General features: G+C 66.8%; 1 protein-coding gene across 1 annotated transcript; it reads left to right on the top strand.

Annotated features, from left to right (window-relative positions):
• Positions 1-5,773: 5,773 nt before the first annotated feature.
• Positions 5,774-16,241, top strand: KIAA1755 (the record flags this gene model as incomplete). The annotated part of the gene is made up of 13 exons (XM_082007128.1): positions 5,774-6,025; positions 6,558-7,857; positions 7,964-8,131; positions 8,790-8,913; positions 9,341-9,434; positions 10,558-10,644; positions 11,331-11,447; positions 12,180-12,278; positions 12,525-12,673; positions 13,689-13,827; positions 14,112-14,234; positions 14,960-15,151; positions 15,231-16,241. 13 exons carry the CDS (start codon positions 5,774-5,776, stop codon positions 16,239-16,241), a joined length of 3,855 nt encoding a protein of 1,284 aa, XP_081863254.1.
• Between the last annotated feature and the right edge of the window lie 2,911 nt (positions 16,242-19,152).

The following is a 19,152-nucleotide window of genomic DNA, read 5'->3' as shown; positions in this document are numbered from 1 at the left end:
CAGGAGCTCTGCCTTTTGCTGGGTGGGCTTGGTCCCCAGCACGCCCACCCCCACCTCCAGCCTTGCCGTCTCAGGGCAGCAGGAGGGCACGGGGAGCTGCTCTGGGGTGCCACAGGGATGCAGGGCTGGATCCAGCCACGCTGGGGGCATTTGCAGGGTGGCCCCCCTGCACACACCTGGGCACCCTGGGGCCCAGGCAGGGAGCTGCCGCCCTCGGGCACCCCACGGTGCTGGGGTGGTGGGGTCCCCCTGGGCTGAGCTTCACAACCTTCCCCACCTGCTCACCAGTGCCGCTGCCGGGACCCCCTGCCTTCCTCCCCGCCCGCAGACTCCTCGCCCAGCCCCACGGCCTGTCAGAAGGTACCTGAGCCCAAGCAAGTTCTCGGGCTCGTTTCAGAGGTAACCGCACGATTAAAGAAGGTGGGAGCACGAGCTCATGCTCCCCTCACGCTCAGGGAATCTACAAAACGGCTGAAGCAGCGTATGTGAACTAACGCAATGAAAGGAGCAACTGGCCGCTGGTGGGGAAGGGAGGAGCTGGCCCAGCGGGCCTCCATTTGCATGGCATCCTGGGCAGACAGCTTGGAGCAGGTTTGAGCCGAGGGCCAGCCCTGCACCGAGCCGTGGCAGTGCCAGTGGGTCCAGAGCGGTGCGGTGGGCTGCAGCCGGGTGCTCCAGCCCCGCTGCCCACAGCCGAGCCTCTGCCTACCCGGCATGACCGCTGGTGCCTGAGCCCTTGCAGCACTCGTGATCTGTATGGGTGACCAAAGGGCTCTCGCTAGCTCCCAAGGAAATCGGAAGCAAACGCAAAGCCCTCCCTGGCGCCGTCCTCCCTCCAAACAAGCCAGCAACCCAGCTGTACCTCCTCCCGTCTCGGCTTGTTTTCACAGAGTGTCCTTTGGCTGCTCGCTAATCCCTGGACAAATGTTCGTTATCGAGACTGCCCTGGCGGCTTGCAGCCCACGCTGTGGCCGTCCCACCCGCCCCTGGTCCTGAGCCTCGGCCCAGCCCTGCCCCAGCCCTGAGCCCACGAACCCGACAGCGGAACGCAACAGGCCTTCAGCCCGGGCGAGGAGCAGCGGGGCCGAGCGTGCCGGACGCCGTGCCCGGGGATGGAAGAGCTGTGCTGAGCAGCAGCGGTTTGCGTTAGGATAGACCTAATCTGTGGCTTTGGCTCTGACACCGGTTGTTTTTGTATGACTTCTGGTTGCTAAATCACACAATTCTGCCTTCAAGTCGGTACTTCCCATGGCTGAAGCAGCCCGAAGAGCCGCGAGCGACACTTTCCCCCTGCTGTGCGTTTAGGCCGGGGGAAGGGGCGCCCGGAGCTGTGCCGAGAGCTCTGCTCCCGGCACGGGCCAGTCCCGGGCCAGCGCTGGCCTGCCTTGATTTGAACAGAGCGGCCACAATCCCGCACACACAGGCACACGCGTGCACGCGCAGCGTTGCGTGTCCCGGGGCTGTGCAGGACCCCCCCCCCCCGCCCCGCGCCCGGAGCTGCTCCGTGGGTCGGGGAGCAGATCTCGGGGGGCTGGACCCGCATCCCCGGGGCTGCCGCCCTCCTGCAGCCCCCCGCGGGGCCTTTTTCTGCGGGGGTCTTGCACCCCCCCCCCCCAACCCCTCCAAGCCCCGCGCGGGCCGCCCCGGCGCCGCCGCCGCCCCGGGAGCCCACGGCGGCGCCCCCCGAGCGGCGGCCGCCAGCCCCCTCCCCCGGCCCGCCCCGCCGCGCTCGCTCTTCCTTCGCCTTTTCTTTCTTTTTCCTTCTTTTTTTTCTTCCCCAGAAGAGGCGCGGCGGGCGGAGGGAGCCGGGCCGGGGCCGGGGGGCCGGGGGGGCCGGGGCCGCCCGCCCCCGCCCGCAACTCGGGGCCGCGCCGGCGCCCGGGGACGAGCCGCCCGTGGAAGAGCCGCCCGCGGACCGGCCGCGGGTGGGACAGCGCGCGCGGCAGGGCAGCGCTCGGCCCCAGCAGGGACGCGGGAAGGGACGGTTGGTGCCGCGGCCCCCCCGGCCCCTCTGCCGCCTCCCGGTAAACATGGTAATTCCTTCTGCTTTCCTACCCTTTCCCGACCCTCCCCTCCCCGCGTGCCGCCGGCCCCCGCGAGCACCTGCCGGCCCCCGGCCCTCCTGAGCACGGGTGGGCGGCGGGAGCGAAGGTGGAGGTGGGGAGCGGAGGTGGAGGTGGGGAGCGGAGGTGGGTGCGAAGGCGGAGGTGGGGAGCGGAGGTGGGAGCGAAAGCGGAGGTGGGGAGCGGAGGCGGAGGTGGGGAGCGAAGGCGGAGGTGGGGAGCGGAGGTGGGTGCGAAGGCGGAGGTGGGGAGCGGAGGTGGAGGTGGGGAGCGGAGGTGGGAGCGAAAGCGGAGGTGAGGAGCGGAGGTGGGAGCGAAAGCGGAGGTGAGGAGCGGAGGTGGAGGTGGGGAGCGGAGGTGGGAGCGAAGGCGGAGGTGGGGAGCGGAGGTGGGTGCGAAGGCGGAGGTGGGGAGCGGAGGTGGAGGTGGGGAGCGGAGGTGGGAGCGAAAGCGGAGGTGGGGAGCGACGGCGGAGGTGGGAGCGAAGGAGCCGTCAGCCGCTGGGCAGGCACGTGCAGGGCTGCAGCCCACAATGCTCAAACTTGCCTGCGAAGTTTGGCGAGGGAGATGGGGTGCAGCAAGTGGGTGCATCTGCGTGAACTGTGCCTGGCATGTAGGTGCGGGGCGCTCGGCGGATGGTCCCCAGGCCGGCCATCTCGTTTGTCACCGCAGCCAGCACGCGCCGTCGCCCCGGGCTCCCGGGCAATGCTGTGCCGAGCGCCGGCCTCCCACCCTGCCAGGCTGGGGCTGTTCGTTAGCGTGTGCATCGTGCCCTGCCAAACTTGCTGACAGCAAGAGCTGCAGAAGAAGGGGAGGAATTGTTATTCAGGGCTGGTCCCAGCGCTCAAACCTCGCTTCTTCCTGAGCAGGAGGGAGAAAGGAGATGGAGCTATGTCCCTTTGTGGCTTTGTGGACGACTTAAACAACTTTACAGCACCAAAACACCAAAGCCCAGCTCGTCTTGTTGGTGTAAACCACTTCAAAAAATATGGGTATTTGGGGAGAAATATCAATCTCTATTTAACAGCACTTTGGCTTATTAAAATGGAAATAGCTTTGCAAATGTAAATCTCCTTATGCTCCCTAATGCCTTTTGTTTCGGTTCTGCGCTCCCTCGCAGCTGGCCGAGGGACGTGGGCTAATTGGTTGCTTTTGGATTTCTAACGGCTCCCCAACCGGCCTGGCCTCGGCTTCTCCCGCGAACGTGGAGCCACTGCAGCGTGGTTACCCCGAAACCTCCCCCAGTGATGAAGTGCTTTGTGACACTTAACAAACACAGTTTTGGTCATTCCAGGCCAAAACAGTCCCCAGCACAATGCAGGCTGCGTCTCGTGCCTCCGTCAGTCAGTAGTTCTCGCCCGACGCTGGCTCACGCAGTCCCCGCTGCTGGATGAAGTCCTGGGCGTTCGTATTCCAGTGACAGGGGAGCGGCTTTGTTTATTCAGTCGATCCATCCTCTGGGGCGTCCCTTTGCTGTGAGGTTTTGGTGGTGATTTGGAAGATTTTCCTTTTTCCCCCTGCAGCAGGGCTGCCCAGACACCCCGAGATTATCCCAGCCGGTTTACCCGCACTCCGAGCGTTTCTCCCTGGCCGCCGAGGTGCGGGACGGGGCAGGGCCGGGGAGCCGGGCTGCGTCTGCTGCGGCCGGTGGAGGCTGCTCTCGGGTTTGAGGGGACGGTGTCGAGGCAGACGGTGGAGGTGGGATGGGGCTGCTGGAAGCACGCGCCTTGGCCCCGTCGGGCCGTGGGCTGCACCCCCCGCCCCGCAGAGCCCTCCCCGGCAGCGCGGCCGAGCTGGGGAACGGCCGGGTTTGGGGCTGCTCGTCGCCCTGCGACGCAGCCTGCCCGGAGCGGAGCCGTGGCAGCCCTGGGCTCGGGGGACTTGGCTTCTCTTGCTGTTTTCATTTGCTGTTTTATCAGTGCTGCATGAGCTCAGCCAGTAAGAGTTTAGTTCGGTTTCAAAAGAGCCGCTTTTGGGATGTGCCAGGGCTGTGCAAGGGTGGCTCTGGGTCGCGGGCTCTGGCAAGCGCCGGCAGGGCAGGCAGTGCCGGCCCGTCTCTCGTGGCAGCGTGAGGAGCTGGAAGGATCCCCCTTTGCTGCTACCGGTGGCGGCTCCTCAGCTCCGTGCTGGGGCGGGGAAGGAGCCGCGCTCGGTGTGCAAAACAAGACAAAACACGTGAAGCCCGGTGGTCCGGCGGCAGAAAGCCTGGCAGGGGAACGCACCTGCGCATCCGGGCGCTGAGAAGGGACTTGCTGTCCTCCTGCGCCGCCCAGGCCCCGCGGCTTCTCCTGCCAGGCCCAAGGGCGGGAGATCGCTGCGCGGAGACACGGAGAAAAAGTCAAGAAGAATTAACCGAAGCGTGACGGCAAAGTGCTTTAGCTAAAGCGCATTGAAGCTAATTAAGCTGAATTGACTGCAGCCACTTTGTCTCTGTATGGGCTCCCAGGCCAGGGATTAGCCGCCTGAAACTAACACCCACCTTCAGATAATCCCAGCTTCGGATAATCCCACCCGAGTGCCCGGGTACCGGTGCAGGAGCACAGGGACGACGGCAAGCCGTGGCTGCCTGAGGCGCACGACCTGGCGCTGCCCGGCCGGCGGGGAGCAGGCTCGCCCCTGCGGCGCGGGGGTCCCTCCACCGTTAAAGCCGGAGCCCGGCCCTGGGGGATGGACTTGGCTTTGCGGTGGGCTGCAGCCGGTGGCAGAGCTAGGGGCTCCCCGGTGCCCGCACACGCCACGCTCTGCAGGAGGAAGAGGAGGAGAGACGTCCCGCTGCGGAGTGGCAGATCCCCAGCAGCCGGGCTGGGCCTGCGCCTGCGCCACGCAGAAACCTGCAGCTCTGCCGCAGCAGCACCGTTTCCAGCAGAAAAGGTGCCGTTCGCCCACCCGCCCCCCGGCGCCAGCCCCAGCCTGATCTGTTGTTCGTCTGAGCCTCTCCTGCAGAAATACCCCCAAGGAGCTGGAGAAGCCTCTGTCTCTCCCGCTCACCCATGGGCACCTTTTGGCAGCCATGTCTGTAGTCACCCCCGCGCTGCCTGGAACGCAGCTGGGCGTTAACGGGAGCCGTCCGATGGCTTCCCTGCGAGTACCCGCTGCGCCCGCCGGGTCTGCGCAGCCGACGTCTCCTGCGAAGCTGGGAGAGCAAACTCGGAACCGCCAGTTTACGTGCGGCATAAACCGGCATCCTCGCCCCGGTCTGGAAGCGGCGCAGGGGAGGGGGCCGTAACCCGGCACAGCGCTTCCCAGAAAACGCTCTGAGGACTAATTTCGAGTTCGGCAAATCCAGCGATGCGTCTGAACCAAAACACTCTATCCATCTTCAGATGTTTGTCCTTCCTCCCATCTGCTGCATTCCTGCAGCAAGCTGCTGAGCCCGGCACATCCCCACGCTCGGAGTCTGGCTTGGCTTAACCCCTTGGCTGCTGCGGCTCCTCCACCTCCGCAAGGCCAGCGTTCCCGAGCGGCGCGGCAGGCTGCGCTCAGGGCTCATCTCGGGCTCCGCAAACCACAGCCCAGCGCTGGGAACCAGAGCCGGCCGTACCGCGGCTGCACGGTGCTTGGTGTGCTCTACGCCTGGTTCCTCCCCAGTTTCCAGCCCGGGAAGGTTTGGAGTTCCCTGAGCTCGGCGGCGTTGCCGGCGTGGGCGTACCAGGGACCCGTCAGAGGCGCGGTGCGGCGCGGGATGGTGGGCACAGGCTCCGCGGGGGGTGATGGCGTCCCATTGCGAGGCCGCTCACCCCAGCGGCAACGCTTTCCTCCCGCAGGACGCCGGGTCGCTGGACGCGGCGGTGCAGAGTGCCCTCCAGGCCCTCTACCCGCCCTTCGAAGCCACGGCCCCCACGGTCCTGGGCCAGGTGTTCCGGCTGCTGGAGACCAGCTACCAGGGAGATGGGCTCTGCTGCCTGCTCCAGTTCCTCATCCCGGCCAAGCGCCTCTTCGAGCACGTGCGCCAGGCGGCCTGCGTAAGCCCGCGCCCCCCGCGCCACGGTGCCCCTGTGCCCCACTCCCGGCTGTGCGGGGTTTGCCCCATTGCATGACACCCTGCAGGGACGTGCCCTGCGCCGGGCTGCAGGCTCCCTCTCCGCACGTCGCCCTCCCCGTCCCCGTCCCCGTCCCCTCCCTGCGGAGGGGACCGCGGTGTGCCCAGCTCCCCGGGGCGGCTCCGGCACAGAGCCTGGCACCTGCGGTCGCTGTGACAAGGGCAGGAGGACTCCCGGGTCGCTTTGACTCGCCTCTGGAGAGGGTCCAAGTCGAGGTTTCCCCTCTGTTAGCACGTGGGGAGGACTTGGCAGCCCAGGAACGGCTGCGGGCTCTGGGTGGGCTTGCAGGACCCTGCTGTGGCTTGGTTCAGGGACATCCCGCCAGGTCACCGGGCTCTTCGTTGCCCATCGTAGGAAGCGCAGAGCTGGGCAGCGAGAGCGCACGGGGCCGACCGGGAGGGTACGGAGCTGGCGGGGGCACTTGCTCACGTTCTGTGTTCTTCCTCCCTCCCAGGCTCCCTACTTTAACTGCATCTTTCTCCATGAAGGCTGGCCCTTGTGTCTTCACGAGAAAGTGGTCGTCCACCTCGCGCCGCTCAACCCCCTCCTGCTGCGCCCCGGGGACTTCTACCTGCAAGCAGAGCCCTGCGAGGAGCACTCGGCGCGCATCACCGTCAAGCACCTCTCCCGCGACCTGCGCACAGTGGAGGAGACGCCCGTCCCCGAGGCCGCCTACGCGCTGCTCTTCACCAACGAGTGGCTGGAGGAGATCAACAGTGACCGGGCAGGAGCCCCACTGCGCACCTGCCTGGTGGCCACCGAGAACGGCATCGCCCCATTGCCATGGAGCAAGATTGCCACACCGGAGTTCATCGACAAGCCCAAGGCTGGAGCCGACAGCGCGTCTGCGGGCGGCCGGCACGGCCCCGCTCCTGAAATCGCAGCCGAGCCAGCAGCACCCAGCGAGCCCGTGCCCTGCGGCACGGCGGACGTCCCGGTGCCCTACGGCAACGTTGCGGGCACCATCCCGGGCTGCAAGGTCACCTCTCGGAAGTCGAGCCAGGGAAGATACCCGGGACTGATCAAGGTGGACCAGGCTGGGCTGCAGAAGAAGCCGGCCACGCTGGCCGTGCCCAGCCTCTCTGAGATCGTCAGCCAGAACCTGGAGGGGGAGTATGTGGACCTGCTGGAGCTCTCCCAGGAGCAGCTGGACCTCCTGGCCAGGTCCCTGCCGCCCTCCTGCCCAGCGGGGCCAACGGGGGCCGGGGCCGAGGCAACGCTCCCCTGTGTGAACGGGGGGCCGGGGGCAGAGACCTGGCCCTGCGGGGGGGCAGCGAGCTCGGGGGAGGGTCCCTGCACCCCATGCCTGGGGAGGAAGCTGAGCCGGGAGCTGGGGCCACACGGCCCACGATGCCGCCACCGTGACTCCTACCTGGCCGCACTGCAGAACCCGGTGAGCTTCGGCCCTGGGCTGATGGCAGCCATCCTGGAGGAGCCGGATGGCCACGGCCCCCAGCTGCCCCCCGCTGCCCCATGTGAGGCCCCCGTGCAGCGCAGGAGCGGGGCTGGCAGCCCCACGCTCCTCGCCCGCCGTCCCCGCCGGGCGAGTCCCAGGGTGCAGGCAGAGGCATTGCCGCGGCAGGGCAGCCCCCGGCTGCCTCTGGGCTCCAGCCACAAGTTCTCCTTCCTGAAGGGCCCGCGGCTCGGGGCAGCCCCTGGGGACGAAAGAGCCGCCAGCCAGCACGAAGGGGCCTGGAAGAAGATGTCTGCCATCTACTCGCCCAGGATGGGCAGAGCCAAGCCAGCCGGGAAAGGTACCGTCCGCGCGGGGCTGCGGCACCTGCCCGGGCTCTGCGGGGGCTTTTGCATTTCTCCGCCTCGTTACGCGTCACCAGCTCCTCTCTCTGTCCCCACGGGCAGGTACAGATGCGGCGGCGGCAGCTCCCCCCGCGGAGGAACGGTCCCTGGAAAGTACCAGCTGCAAGAACGGTCCCTCGGTGCCCGGCACCGGCAGCCCTGACCGGGAGCCGCCGACCTGGCAGGACCTGCACGCTGGGCTGCTGCGCTCGGGCATCGTGTGCCTGCCAGGTACCGCCGGCACCGCGAGACCCGCGGGGGGATGTTGGGAGAGGCCTGCTCTGGAGGGAGAGCCCCGTGCTGCTGGAGAGGGTTTTCTGGAGGCAGGTTTCAGGGCTTTGCTGGAGGCCAGAAAGCTCCCAAGCGGAAAATTTCCTTTCAGCTGGTCAAAAAAATTAAAAACATAAAAACAAGCAGTCTGCTCCGAGCAGCTGCCCCGGCTCCCAGCTGCAGCGAGCCCTCCCACACCATTCCTCACCAATGAAGCCGTTCAGCTTTTAGCTGCCAAACACTAAACATTTGGCTCCTTCCTTTTCCCAAGAGCTGAAAAACAGTGACAAAAAACATCTTTTTTCAGGAAAAACGTCCTCAGCAGCTCTGCCCTGGCATTTGCAGGGCCGGCGTTCGTGCCGAGAGCCCTCGAGCCCTCGCGGGCTGGCGCTGCCCCTCCGGAGGGGCCGGGGCAGGCTGCACCGAGGCGGCTGCTGCGCCGCCACGGCCACGCAGCATTAACGCGGGCTGAGGCCCCGCGCCGGGGCAGAGCCCGCGCCCGCTGGGCGAGCAGCAGCGAGGCCGATGGGAGCCCCGGCCCCTCTCGGGGGTTGCTCGGGGCTGGAGTTTGGAGCCGGCGGGTGGCTGCTGGAGCGGTCACTCGCCCCGTTCCCCGCAGGCAGCTCGGACAGGCTGGGCAGGGCCCTCCTCCAGGTGACCACCAGCGGCAGCGCCTGGGGGGCTGCGTGGTGCTCGGCCGCCGAGCTGGCCAGGCTCATCCTCTACCTCTGCTCCCTCCCCAGGTAAGGGCCAGGAGGACCTGCTGGGCCCCCCCGGCTGCTTCCCAGCTCAGGGGTCCCGGGCAGCCCCCGGGCCAAGCCGGGATGGATGCCCAGCATCCTGCACATGCTGGTTTGGGCACGTCCCGCATGTCCCCACCATGTCCACGGTCCCGCCTGCAGCCACCCCCGGGGACCCTGTGCCGTGCCCCTGCCCAAGGCACGCGTTTCCGAAGGTCTGGGCTGCCCTCGGCTGGGGCGTCCCACGGGGAGGAGGCCATCGCCTGCGGTGCCGGTGGTTCCTGCCTGCCCTCACCCTGCTGCCTGGGGGTGCGGAGCCGCGAGCGGGGGCCTCCGCGTGGGCCCTGCCTCAGGGGAGGGACCCCCGTTTCATGCGCCGCTTCTAAGCTGTGCAGCCTGGCTCCTGCTCACTGTATCTCCCCTTGGCCAGGCGAGAAGCAAAGGACGGCGGGCTGACCGTCGTGGTGGATGCCAGGAAGCAGCCGCCCGCTCCCGTCCTGTTCTCGGCCCTCCGCTCTGTCCAGGTATGCCGGGCTCCGCGTGCCTCTGCCATGGACGTGCCGGGGCGGGGGTCCCTGCCCGGGAGGGAGAGCTGCTGCTCTTTGGGGGTCCCTCAGAGCCTCCTGTGCACCCACCACGTGGTGCGATCCCTCGGCTGGCAGCAGCTTCTCCAGCAGCCCCCAGCCCTGCCACGCCTGGGGTCACTGTTTTTATCTCGCTTGCAGATTTTACCCGTAAGCATCGCGGTGCGAATTTACCGAGGCAGCTCTCGGCTACCTGCGGCTGCACTGCGATGCACTGATCTAGAAAACCCATGTCCCTCTTGCCACTTCCTCCCCAGCGGCCGGTCCTGGCCCCTGACTCCCTGTAGGTCTGGCAGCGCTTAAACAACTGCCACTTTGTTCCCCATGTTGCTGATAAACCTCTAATTTTGGTGGCACAAACTGTCCCCCAACAGGGCACAGAGACCCCGTTTCCCCACACCCCTAAACCGAGCTCATACCAGGCGCTTGCATCTCTCCAGCTCCCCGAACACCAGCCGTGAGGCACCGGCAATTTGGGACCAAAGGTCTCTTCTAGCCCCACAGGATCTGTCCTTGCCCCACTGCGGGGGCTCCTCCAGCAGCCCCACTACTGCCCGGCACTGCGGCATGGCCCCAACCCCTTCAGCACGCCGCTAGCTGAGCTCACCTCAGCTGAAATTGGCTCCGCAGCGACGGTCGATTCATCCTGGCAGGGTTTCCGTGCCAGGGGAGTGCCCTGCACCGTCCCAGGGGCCGCGGGGTCCCCCACGCCGCAGCGCGCTGTGCCTCTGCCTGCTCGGGGCTCGGCTGCAGCCTGCGCGATAAATCCTGTGCCGACCCCAGCGCTCCCTGCGCAGGGAAGCATCGCTGGTGCGAGCAGAGGGGTTTGCTCAGGAGGCTCTGTCCGCGGGTCCGTTCTGCCAGGGCGCTGGTGGATGGGGACGGGGTTGTGGCCTGAGCGACCTGTTTCCATTTCCCACGCCAGTGAGCTCGGGAGCCTTTTCCTTTGTAATGAGCTCACCGGCCTCAGCTGACTCAGGCAACCGAGCCCCAGCATCACCGTGGGTAACCCAGGGGCTGCTCTGCTGGGTTTGCCATGGTGAGTCTTCCCTGCCTTCCGCAGAGCGTTTCGCCGGGCTGCATCCACACCGTGCTGCTGCTGGCCGAGAGGGAGCTGGTCACCCACCGCGAGAAGCTGCCCGGGGTGCAGGTGAGCCCATCCCTGTCCCTGTCCCTGTCCCCTCCTCGTGTCCCCACATCATCTCCTGTGGGAAGAGCAGAGACAGGGTGAAAGGAGCCTCACGCCTTGGGGACCCTCCGTCCCCTTGCTCGGAGACCCCAGTTCCCCTGCCCGGGGACCCCGGGCAGCGCAGCGCCTCGCTGGGGCAGGTCCCCCGCGCCGGGTGCAGGGTCAGGCCCTCGGGCCCGCTGGGCTGCGCAGGCGGCGAAAGCTGCCCAAGGGCAGCCAAGAGCTTTTCCAGTTACCTCCAGTGGGCAGACACAGGCACGGGGGTAATAAATCTAAACTCAAAAGGGTTTATTGTTCTCCTTATTTCTGTTTATTAGTGCTGCTCAGTTTAATTAATATAATGTGAAATATTAATGAGCTTGATCGCCTAGCTTGGCTGTCATGGCAGATCATTGCAGTCCCGGCAATCTCCTGTGAATTCAAACACCACGGAGCCGCCAGGAGATGCTCCGAGCGGAGCTGCCACATGGCGTGCTCGGCCCTGCCGGCACGTGGCGCTCCCGGGGCCGCCACGCCGGGCGGGTTAACGGGGCAGGGTGCTTAGGGGAGGAGGGGGACATGGCCCTTGCCGCAGGCTGGCCCTGGGCGTGCTTCTGGGGAGGGACCTGGCACGGTCCCGAGGTGCTCGTGAGCCCTGTGCCCCGCAGGTGGAGACCGTGACGTCGCTGAAGGCTCTGGGCCGCTACGTCAACAGCTCCCAGCTGACGCAGGAGCTGGACGGCGCCTTCCCCTACTGCCACGGCGAGTGGGTTCAATTCTTCCAGGTGTCTGTTACCACGGCGTTAGCCACCGCCTCACCTCCCCGCGGTGCCCCTCCGTCCCCACCGCCGCTTCCGCATCTCACTGACATCCCTGGAACAGTGACGGGAAGGCCCAGGAGAGGGGGAGGAACGGGAGAGCTCTGAGCGAGGAGGGCAGCCCCCTCCTGCCTGCTTCGGACTGCTCCTGCCTGTAACTGCCCACCCACCTCCACGCTCCCTTCCTCCTCGGCTTTGACCCGGTGCCCCACAGTATTCCCTGCTCTGGCCTGGCGCTGCTCCTCCTCTTCCTCCGTGTGGGCAGGCTGCTCTCCCGCCCCACTGCCTGCCCTCCTGCCCCCCTGCCTGCCCCCATGCCCCACTGCCTGCCCCCCTGCCTGCCCCACTGCCTGCCCTCGTGCCCCACTGCCTGCCCCCCTGCCTGCCCCACTGCCTGCCCTCCTGCCCCACTGCCTGCCCCCCTGCCTGCCCCCCTGCCTGCCCCCCTGCCTGCCCTCCCGCCCCACTGCCTGCCCCCCTGCCTGCCCCCCTGCCTGCCCCTGTGCCCCACTGCCTACCCCCCTGCCCCACTGCCTGCCCCCCTGCCTGCCCCTGTGCCCCACTGCCTGCCCCCCTGCCTGCCCCACTGCCTGCCCTCCCACCCCACTGCCTGCCCCCCTGCCCCGCTGCCTGCCCCTCTGCCCCACTGCCTGCCCAGCCGCCCTGGCCCCACTGACACGCTGCGTGTCCCACCCACAGAAGCTGCATCCCTTCACAGCCGGCCTCAGGCGGGCGTTGGAGCTGCTGCAGAGCTGTATCCAGGAGCTGCGGAGCGCCGACGCGCTGGCGGGGACGCAGGTAACGGGGGGCTGCGGCTCCGTGGGCTGTAGGCGTTTCCGAAGAGCCTGTCTGCAGTCCAGCACACAGCAGCGCTTCGCCCCGGTTGCCCAAAGCCTCGGTGCGATCGCTCCCGGGCTGGCCGCTCCTGGCCGCAGGCTGTCCCCTGTGCCCTCCGCTCGCCCCTCAGGGCGCAGCCCCGGGTGCCCGTCCTGTGCTGGCCCGGGAGCTGCCAGGTGAGATGCGCGTCCGACCCTCCCTCCGCAGGACGTGGCCGCGAGCATCGGGAGGCACCAGGAGCTGATGCGGAGGGTGCTGAGCGACCCGCAGCTGGTGCCTGTGCAGCGCGAGGGGGGGGCCGTGCTGGCCAGGCTGCGCAGGGAAGCCGCCCGGCTCAGCGCCTCAGCCGATGTCAGGTAGGACGGGGCGGCTTCACCGGGAGAGGGGTGCCAACGCTGGGGACCCTCAGCCTCGTTTGCTGGCTGGCAGAGCCACCTCCCTGGGGACAGCTCGGTCCCCACGAGCACGAGCTTCTCTCCAGCAAGCCTCAGTGCTGGTGCCGTGCCCCCGCCGAGCCTGGAGCTCGCGTCTCGACAGCCCTTTGCAGGATTTCCCGTCATCCCGGCTGGGTGAGGTGCTCGGGGCCTTGGGAGGGTCTCCTGCCCCGGGTCCAGGACATGGGGCTGCTCAGCAAGGCCTGCAGCGAGCCCTCCAGGCTGGTCTCAGGCAAGGCCGCTAGATGGGGCCAAGCCCTGGCGCCGCCGCGCTCGTCCGGCAATGCTGCACATGTCTGACGCTGCACTTGTCCAGCGATGCCACACGTGTCTGGCGGTGCTGCGCTCGTCCGGCGATGCCGCACGTGCCTGGCAGTGCCACACTCGTCCGGCGATGCCGCACGTGCCTGGCGGTGCTGCGCTCGTCCAGCAGCCCAGGCACACATGCAGCACTAATCCCACCGCTCCCTTCTGCTCCCTCCCCTCGGCTGGGCTGGGCTAGCGCTCCGTCCCGTGGTCCCTGACACCCAGCTTGCTGTGTGGGATGGGAGGTGTCGGAGGTGCAGGGTGCTCTGCTGCGGCATGCCTGGCGTGCAGGGCCCGGAGCCCGCTGCCCAGCGCACCCTCGTGTGGGTGCCCTCGTGTGGGTGCCGGCGCGTCCCAGGTGTGCTCTGAGGATGCACGAGGCGGGTGGGGAGAAGGTCTCTTGGTCGGCTCCCGACCTGGGCACCTGCCGGGCTCTCGCCGGCCGCAAGTGCTGAGTTGCTGCCCATCCGCTCGTTTGGCTCCTGGCTGCCCATGTGGCCGCACGCCAGTGCCCACTTATGGGGAGCTGGCCCCTCTGGAGGCTCCTGCCTCGGCCGGCATCTTCAGGAGGAGCTGGCAGCTCACCCAGCAGCACCCGGTGCTGATGGCCCCTCTCCTCCCCCACCCATAGGACCAGCATGGAGGTGGCCGAGCGGCTGTACAGCCAGCTGGAGGAAGAGCTTCACGACCTGGTATCCCAGTCCAACAGCTGCCTGGAGCGCCTGGAGTTCCTCCGAAAGGTCCGGGAGCTCGAGGCCGAGTTCGGCAAGGTGAGTTGGGCATCCCTGGGGCGCCGCTCTGAGTGCAGCAAGTGGAAGTTGTCCTCTGTGGTGTTCCCATGGCTGAGCATTTTGGGCACCTTTCCTCGGATTTTGATGATGAAGGAAGCAGAGAATAACAGGATTGCCTGAGCTTTGATTTTCATTACGGGGTGACTGTGCATAACCACGCCTGGGATGGGATGCCCTGGCCGGGGAAGGAAAGGGAGGTGCCGCGGAAGCGCCGCTGCCGACAGTCGGTCCCGCCTGACCCCTGGCCCCGCTCTCTCTTGCAGCTGGGGTGCTGGCTGGACGGGGAGGCAGCGGCGCGGCTGCAGGAGATGGGCGCCGAGGACGGGAGCCCCGACAGCTTCCAGGACTCTGCTGAGCGGTTTGACGAGTTCTTCATCCAGGCAGCAGTATGTTTGGAGGGGGCTTTTCTGTAACGTGCATCCCTAGGGTATCGCTGCCAGCAGCACCGTTTGGTGGCTCTGGCCCCTGCCTGGCGCTCGGCACAAACCAAAAACACCAAATTATCAATGTTTGATAAAATCAGGCCAAATTGCCCCAAGTTTGGAACGAGGCTTCTGTGTGCAAAACTGGGTGTCCCCAGGCTGGCTGGGCCAAGCTCCAGTTTTCAAGCCCAGCTTTGCCGGGGTCTTTGGGCAGCCTTGCTCCAGTGAGGGGGCGGTTGTGCCGCTCCTTGGTGCGCTTTGGGCAGGGGCTGCCGCTCCCGACCCCTGCTGCGCTCCGTCCCTCTCAGCCCCCTCCCTCCCGCAGGGCTGGGCTGCAGAGCCTGGATGTCCATCAGACAACAAACCGTGTGGTGACAAGGATTTGTTCCTCCCATACCCCGAGGTGTGGAGGACCTTTAATTCCGTGCACTGCACGGAGGGCAAGGTGACTGCGCTCGGGACAGGACGATGCATTTTGCACATTTTGAGCCGAGCCAGGACAGAGCAGAGAGTTGGAGAATCCCCCTTCTCTGTTTCTTCTCACTTGCCCAGAAATATTTCCCGTATTGTTGTGGTAGCAATGCCAAGTGCTACCCTGCAGAGAGCCTCATCCTGCGCACGCGTCCCGGCGCAGCAGGTCAGCGCCATTCCCCGAGTGCGGAGCTTGTTCCTTATTGGCATCCCTGCAGGCTCAGTACCGGCACGGCCTGGCCCTGTGTCAGGAGGCGGCTGAGGTCCGAGATGCGGCGTTCCCCGAGGCAGACCCCTTCCAGGTGGCTGCAGCCCTTTTCCGGACGAAGCTGCTGAGCTTCTCCAGGCAGGTGGAGCGGCGGCAGGCTGAGCGGGAGCTGCTGCAGGAGCTCGGCCGGCTCTCCAACAAGGTGGGTGCACGGGCTCTCCTGCAGGACCAGGTGCCGGCTGGGCAGCCACAAAAGCGGCCACTCGTGCCTTCTTTTCTAGGTCACGGGGCTGAAGCTGGACTGCAGGCAGTGCTCAGCCCGGGTGAAGCGCGGGGAGGGCCAGGCGCTGCAGTGCCTGCAGAGCTCCTTCCAGAAGCTGTCGGTGGAGTTCGCCCTAGAGAAGCTGCAGGAGATGAAGGCTCAGGTGCGCAGGATGCAGAGCAGCCGAGGGCTGGCAGCCTGGACTGAGGCACGGCACAGGTATCGGGAGAGCCGGCAGATCCTGGGGGAGATGCTGGCAGAGCTGCAGGAGGCCTGGGGGGAACAAGCCAACGGGCAGGGAGATGCCTTCAGCTCTCCTGGCTCGGGGTCTGCAGCCCCTTGCAAGGAAGCCCCGGTCTGCGAAGCAATCACCAGGCCCGAGCCAGCGGTGTCGGGGGGCCGGGGTGCGGCAGAGCAGCCAGAGCCCAGCGGCCGGAGACCAGGACAGCCCCGGGGGCCAGGACAGCCCCGGCCCAGCAGCGTTCCCGGCCCCGCGCGGGGTGCGGAGCTGAGCACGGCCACCTGCCCACTGCCGCGCTCCCCACAGCCCCGCTGCTGGCAGGCGCCGGAGGGCGACCGTGCCTTTCCCTGCTGTGTCTCTGCTGATACCTCCCTCCAAAAACCCGAGAGCGAACCCTGCCTGGCAGTTGCAGGACACCTCTCGCAGGAGCGCAGCCAGCCCCTTCAGCGGCATCCCTTCACCCTGCTTCCCCGGGTGCGTTTTCCAGGGGCCGACCCCTTGTGTCCCACCGCTGTGCCCCACGGGACTGTCTCAGCCCCCAGCACACAAGGTCTGCCTGCAGAAAAGCGGGCAGAAGCCGCCCAGTACTTCCAGGTTTCCAGCCAGAGCAGTTTCTCCTCTGAAGACTCAGACTCTCAGAACTCCACCGAAGAAGCCCCAGCAGCGAGCCTGGCTTTGCCCCTGGACCTCCAGAGTCCCAGACCACCTTGCCCCTCCGAAAAGCCTCCCCACATTGTTTACCTGGAGAACCACCACACTGACAGTCCAGCTAAAGCAAATGCCAAGTAAAACCAGTCTGTTCCAGTTGGGGAAGTCTCAGTCACCGACTGGATGGGACGTCCCGTGTCTGGAGGTTGGACACTGGGAGCCGTCGCTGAGCTCTCGGTCCCAGAGTTGTTCAGTTCCTCGTGCCCAGCACTCGCCGCCTGTGGAGCGGCAGTAACGCCATCACCAGCCTCACGAGGTTTGTTAATAATCTGCTAGGTGTGTAGCAATCCTCACCTTTACCCCTACAAGCGCCACGTTTGCCTCAGGACAGCGGGGAGGGTTTCCTGCAATCAGCAGCCACGCTCAGAGCATCCCATGGGAGCGCAAACCACAGCCGAGGCGTTTCTGCCCGCCCGCTCTGCCGTGCTCCCCTCTCTGCCCGGCGATTTTCCCGTCCCCTGCGCCGCGGCTGCTGCAGCCCTGGCCGAGTGACGGTGACAGGCGTTTTGTTCACATGCACTCATTAACATGGGACTAACGTCATTAATGTTAATAAACCTGAAGAGAAGCGCCCAGCGTGGTCCGCGTGGGGCAGAACGAAGAGCCGTGTCCTGCCCAGAGCCAGGTGCCGGGCTGCTCGTCCGGGCTCCCTGCCGCTGCCCCAGCCCAGCGCTACCGGGCAGCCGGTGCCACCGCGAGAGCCTCCCGTGCCGCCTGCGTGGGCTGTGGCCGCAGCCTGGCTCTCCTGCCCCACAAACGCCCTGCTGCCGGTAGGATGGTCCCGCTCAAACCACTGTTGGCCCGTCCCTGTTGTGCCCTGCCCCGCTGGCCCCCGCTGCCGGGCTGCAGCCCTTTGCAGAAGGAGTCCCTCTCCCTTCTTTCGGGGTTAAAAGAAATGCCTCTGTCTCCAGTCCTCCCTCCCATCCTGTCCCCTCCCTGGTACATGGGCGAGGGTGCTGTCACCCCGCCCAGCCCCCCCGCTTGCTGGGAACGCGCTGTCCCAAAGCCTCGGGGATCCGGCTGAGCTGGGCGCGACCTTGCCAATCGCTGTCCGAAACAGCCCGGGGTCCCCGGGGATCCCGTCCCCGCGGGCGTGTCCCACTGGGCCGCACCGCCTCTTTGGGCGCGCGGGAGCGGGTGACGCCAGGCGGGGGACGGGCTGCCCGGGCCGGCGCGCTGTGCCGCCCAGCACCGCAGGCAGCCGCACCGTGAGCTAATCGAGACAGCGTAGAAAAAGCAAGATCTCACGCAGGAGCTGTTCCAGAAAAACACTCTCCCCCTCCCAGCCACGGTGCGCTCATGGCGCGCGGCCCCGCGCCTCGCTGCGCCTCGGCGAAGGGCACTTGCCCATCCCAGTGTTCATGAGCGTCGCTCATACCCCCCTCAGCCTTGTTTTTGCCAAATCCTCAAGCCGAGCCCCGCTGAGCTCCTCTCTGGAGGCGGCAGTCCCAGCCGCCCCCCGCGGCGCCGCGCTCCTCCTGCCCTGGTCACTAATGGCAGCGTTAACGAAGGCCGATCCCGGCCTGCTCCCCAGGCGCTGCCTGGGGCCTCCTGCCCGGTCTGCCCGTGTCCCGCTCCTCACTGCTCGCAGTTCTTTGGAGCTCCAGCGGCTGCCTGCGGTGCTGGCTCCCCCAGCAGCACCTCCCTCCGCGAGGCGAGGCCCAGCGCCCTGCTTGTGGCTTAAGAGTGGTATCACAGACACGGGAGGGCTGCGCGGTGCGCCCCGGGTGGTCCCGGCCGCTTTGCTCCGTTCTGACGCCACGTCCCAAGGCCGCTTTTCCTACCTCCTGGTGTAAGGACGCTCGCCCGTGCCCGCCCGTCTGGCCCGGCACCGCGTTGGAAGGGCTTCAGAAAAGCCCGCGCTGCAGAGATGAGGGGGTGCGTAAATCCGGAGAAGGAGCAGATGGACGCGCCTCCCCCGCCCCGTCGTCCCCGCGAGCCACCCGGGGCTGGCTGTCCCCGCGCCGGCCGCGCGCACCCGCTCCCGGCTGGCAAAAGCCGTGCCTGCCTGGACGGTGCCCAGCTCATCGTGAGAGCCAAAAACCTCTTCTACCTCCAAAAGCATTTAACGCCCGGCCTGGCAGTTCCCTCACTCAGTTTTCTGCTTTACCGACGGACGATTTGTTGTGTCACCCCGTGTTGCGCTTGCCTCTGCAGCGCGCTGGAGAAACGGCACGCCTCCCAAATTCCGCTTTGGATACCAAGTGTTGCCCGCCATTTCACGGAAGCTCGTGGCTTCGCAAGTCCTCGTCATCAGCGTGCGGCCACGCGCGGCTGAGCTCAGCCCGCTGCGCCCAGCCCAGCACGCGCGCCCCACCCCGGGCCCGCGCCGGTGCCTGGCGGGCCGGACGCCGTCCGCGTTGCTCCCCTCCCTTGGGAAAGGCAGCCTGCGTGCGGGCGCTGGGCGCTGCGACGCCCTCACCGCCGCCAGCACGCCGGCTCCTCGGCAGGGACGCCTCTGCGGGGACCCGCGCCGAGGGAAGGCAGCTCCGCGCCCGGCGGCGGCCGGCAGGGACGGCTGGGACCGGCCTGGGGTCTGCTGGGGCCGAGCTGCCCAAAACCCGGGCAGCTGCCTGCATCGCCCAGCCGGCACCAGCGGGTGTGGAGGGTCCCCTCCCGGCCGCCCCTGCTTTCTTACCACGTCCAGGAAAGTAGTAAATAGACGGGTATCAAAAATGAACCGCTTTTTAAACGAAAGAAGAGCAAGGAAGAGAGATGAGAATGTTATTGCTGAAATAGTAGCACGTGGAAGCGTTTGGGTGGTGCCATTGCTGTATAAACCCCTCGCGGCTGCGCCGTCATGCGGCGTCGCTGGGTGAGCATCCCCCGGCCACGGCTCAGGCTGCTTTCTACCGCTCCGCAGCGCTCCCGGTGTCACAGCACTGGCAGGCTGTGGAGAGACAAGAATGCTAATCGATACTTTTGTCATTTTGGGGATCGATTATTCTAATTAATTCTGGGAGCCGTTCAGCCCGGCTGTGAACAGATAGCT

The sequence above is a fragment of the Phaethon aethereus genome, assembly GCF_964289735.1.
Source record: "Phaethon aethereus genome assembly, chromosome: 16".
In the NCBI taxonomy this organism is placed as follows: domain Eukaryota; kingdom Metazoa; phylum Chordata; class Aves; order Phaethontiformes; family Phaethontidae; genus Phaethon; species Phaethon aethereus.
This window is presented reverse-complemented; position numbering and strand designations above follow the sequence as displayed.